Raw genomic sequence first — 3,959 nt, forward strand, 5'->3', positions numbered from 1 at the left:
ACTATCATCTCAGCAATAGGGAGTGCGTGAAGCTTTGCGAATGGCTGTGAGAAGCATCTGCTGCACACTCTGTACTTCCTGACACCGTCTGAGAAGTAAGGAATCAATGATAACTGAGGATCTCCCTTGATCCTTTTCCTCTTCTTCCAATTCCTCCTCTTCTTTCCCCCAGACTTATCTGGTCGCGTGGGGTGCCTCCATCAAAAATTTTTTTACACACTCTTTCTGTTCTGATACACGATGGGTGTCAATCGATGTTGGGGTGAAAGTGTCGATCGATTCTGGCTTGTTGGTGTCGTTCGATGGTATCCGCTCGCTGTCGATCGATGCTGCTTCTGCTGGGCCCTTATCGACTTCATGTCTAAATCGCAACCCTCTCTGAGAAGCTGTTGCGTGTTGATGATCATCAAATAATCCACTGATGTATTCGCTACAGTGAGCGATATGACCAGGGCGTCATAATTTGGGGTGAGGACCCTTTCTTGTTCCTTAGCCGTGAAGCTTATTTCGTCTGTACCCTGGAGCAGGCGTTTTGGCTTGGTTGCCTCTAGGCCATGTTTGGCGTTCCAAGTACTCTTCTTTGCGACTGCGTGGCTTATACCGCTGATTTCCGAGCCTCATGATATGACATGGATTACTTGGTCCTGTCGAGGTGGCAAGGTGGGAGCAGCTTCAGTGGGCTTCCCCATCGTCCCTTTGCTTAGGTGGCTCTGGGCCTTTTCAGAAAGGAACTCCCTGAGGTGTCCTTTCTTAAGCAATTTGTTGACCTCGATCCTTAGTGCGATGCAGTCCTCCATTTTGTGACTGTGGTCGTGGTGGAAGTCTCACCAAAGGCCTGGGTTCCGGAAGGAATCAGGTGCTTTCATCTTCTGAGGCCACCTGACCTGTTGGCCCATCTACCTCAGAACATTGATCAGCTCCGGCCTTGACACGGAGAGGTGAGAGATGTCTCGCCACGTGGACGCTAACATCCCTTCTGCCTTCTCGATCGGCCGGTTCTGGTATCTGCCCCGGCTTCTGTTCCCGGAATCCTTGGTTGGTATTGGAGAGGGTCTCTCGTCTCGCCCTGTTCGGTCCGGCCTGACCACCTTGGGGTCTTGCTTTGCGCCTTCGCGCGCCTGGCGACATCTTCTTCCCATTTTACCTGTGCCCAGGCTCGGGATAACATGTCTTCCATGGTCTTGCACTGGTATTTGGTCAGCTCCTTATAGAGGTCCCCATCGGGGAGCAAGCCTCTCTTGAAGGCAGAGATTGCGGTGGGGATATTACATCAAGGAATGGCCACCTTTCTCTTGATTGAAGCGGGATATGTAGCCTCACAGGGGTTCAGCCTGATGCTGGAGTATCTCGTATAGACCGTTAGAGATTCTCTCCAGGTCTCTGCTACTGGCGAATTTCTCTACGAACTTGTCACTGAGGACAGCGAAGGAGGATATGGACCTGGAGGGTAGGTTGATGTACCATTGCAAGGAGGGTCCGATCAGGATTTGGGAGTGCTACAGTGAGCATCCTTTGTCTGTATTGGGCGACATGATCGTCCGGATCGCTGGTACCGTCATATGCTTTTATGCTGGGAAAAGAGAATTTCATGGGAATCTCGATCAGGGTGATCTCATCTGTGAAAGGAGTTGTTGGGGAAAAATACTCCGCTATGGAATTCTTCCAGACCCTGGCAGGACACCGACCTCTGGGTCCCCGCTAGGAGACTCCTCGGGTCCCCGCTAGGAAGTACCTCGGGTCCGGTCCCAGGGACCACCCCTATCCTCTGGGAAGAGGAAAACTTCTGATAAGGAGAACCTTCCATATTTCCGAATATGAAAGAGTTTAACCTACTTCAAACCGACTAAGGCCGACCTAAAACAACTATATAAGGGGGGCCTAAACCCTAAAGCTAGGGATCGACACTTCGAGACTTAGAGATTAGAGCTAGGTGGCTAGAACTAGGGTTTATACACCAAACATTGTAGTTCCGGCTTGTTCTATCTAATAAAACATCTCTCCAAGTCTATTTCTCTCAAATATTCATGAAATATAAGCCTTATCCAACGTTCCGTAGTACTCACAAAGATCCTACACAAAAATTCCCTAATAGTTTGGCGCTATAAGGAGGGGAGTAATCTAAACTACGTGATAATGGCAGTGGATGAGTAGAACGAGCTACCTGAAGCTAGTCCGAGAGAAGCCGAGCTCCAAAGGAAACTCGACGGCATCCAAAGCCAAGTGACCGACCTAAATAGAGCTTGAGTAGAAGTTACGGAGAATCCCGAGCTCTCCTCAGAAGTCTAGAGCTTTAAGGAGAAGCTCAACGAACACTCCAAGCAACTGGAGCAGAGCGCCGAAAAGCTCAGCCAGCTCGAATCAGAGAATCTAAACCTCCAAGGCGAGAACCAAGCACTCAACACGGCAAGTAACAAGAAGCGTCGATTCCGAGCTCAGATCCATCCCATGCCAACTCTGGAGACACCCAAATCTGGAACGGGTGTGAATTTCCCACCTACGGCGTCGCAAGGAGACGCAACAACGCGCGAAAAGGCCAAGGATGCTCAGAACCCAATAAGGAAGCACCCGACGGAGCAGCGAAAATGGAGTCTCCCTTGGTTGCTTACCTGGAACAGATGTTCTCCAAGAGGCTCGACACCATGCAGTCCATGGTAGAGAGGCTCCCAGGAGTAGCTCCCCCCATCCGGAAGAGCAACCCTGACTCTTATGCCAACACTCCTTTCACAGACGATATCACCTTAATAGAGATGCCCAGGAAGTTCTCATTCCTTAGTATAAAGGCGTATGACGGCACCAGCGATCCGGACGATCATGTCGCCCAATACAGACAAAGGATGCTCGCTGTATCACTCCCAAAGGAGTCGCGTGAAGCTACCATGTGCAAAGGGTTCGGTTCAACCCTGACCGGACCCGCTCTGCAATGGTAGATCAACCTACCCTCCAGGTCCATAGCCTACTTCGCTATTCTCAGCGACTAGTTCGTAGAACAATTCGCTAGCAGCAGGGACCTAGAGAAAACATTTAATGGCCTCTACGAAATACTCCTGCATCGGGCGGAACCCCTGCGAGATTACATAGCCCGCTTCAATCAAGAGAAGGTGGCCATTCCCGAATGCAGCATCTCCACTGCCATCTTTGCCTTCAAGAGAGGTCTGCTCCCCGACGGGGACCTCTATAAGGAGCAGACCAAATATCAGTGCAAGACCACGGCAGTCGCACTATGGCGCAGCTAAAGCAAGACCCAAGGCGGTCAGACCGGACCGAACCGAGCGAGACGAGAAACCCTCTTTAAGATCAGCCAGGGATTCCATAAACCGAAACTGGGGCAGCTACCAGAATTGGGCGATCGAGAAGGCAGAAGGGATGGCAGTGTCCACGTGGCCAGACATCTCTCACCTCGCCGTCTCAAGGCCGGAGCTGATAAATGTTCTGAGGCAGATGGGCCAACAGGTCAAGAGGCCACAGAAGATGAAAGCACCCGACTCTTTCCAGAACCCTGGTCTTTGGTGCAAATTCCACCGCGACCACGGTCACAAAACGGAGGATTGTATCGCACTGAAGATCAAGGTCAACGAATTGCCTAAGAAAGGACACCTCAGGGAGTTCCTTTCCGAGAAGGCCAAGAGCCATCTGAGCAAGGAGACAACGGGAAACCCACTGAAGCTGCTCCCGTCTCGCCACCTCGACAGGACCGAGTGATCCATGTCATATTGGGTAGTTCAGAAATCAGCGGTATAAGCCACACAGCCGCGAAGAAGAGTACTTGGAACGCCAAGCACGGCATAGAGGTAGCCAAGCCGAAACGCCTACTCTTGTGTACTGACGAAATAAGCTTCACGCCCAAGGAGCAGGAAAAGGTTCTCACCTCGCACCACGACGCCCTGGTCATATCGCTCACTGTAGCGAACTGCCTTTGTAAAAAGAATACTGGTAGATAATGGGAGCTTCGGCAACATCCT

At 51.1% G+C, this 3,959-nt stretch overlaps 1 protein-coding gene across 1 annotated transcript; it reads left to right on the forward strand.

The window, feature by feature from the left end:
• Positions 1–2,582: 2,582 nt before the first annotated feature.
• Positions 2,583–3,699, forward strand: LOC125579912. The gene is made up of 2 exons (XM_048743819.1): positions 2,583–2,923; positions 3,099–3,699. The coding sequence occupies exons 1-2, from the start codon at positions 2,583–2,585 to the stop codon at positions 3,697–3,699; spliced, it is 942 nt and encodes a 313-aa protein (XP_048599776.1).
• Positions 3,700–3,959: the final 260 nt, after the last annotated feature.

Source organism: Brassica napus, chromosome C1, assembly GCF_020379485.1.
Source record: "Brassica napus cultivar Da-Ae chromosome C1, Da-Ae, whole genome shotgun sequence".
Classification (NCBI taxonomy): Eukaryota; Viridiplantae; Streptophyta; class Magnoliopsida; order Brassicales; family Brassicaceae; genus Brassica; species Brassica napus.

Bases quoted from the DNA above. Each gene is read 5' to 3' on its own strand.
- LOC125579912 (XM_048743819.1), top strand. From the start codon at position 2,583: ATGGAGTCTCCCTTGGTTGCTTACCTGGAACAGATGTTCTCCAAGAGG. The intron at 2,924-3,098 runs GTAGATCAACCT...AATCAAGAGAAG, and splicing joins ACCGGACCCGCTCTGCAATG to GTGGCCATTCCCGAATGCAG.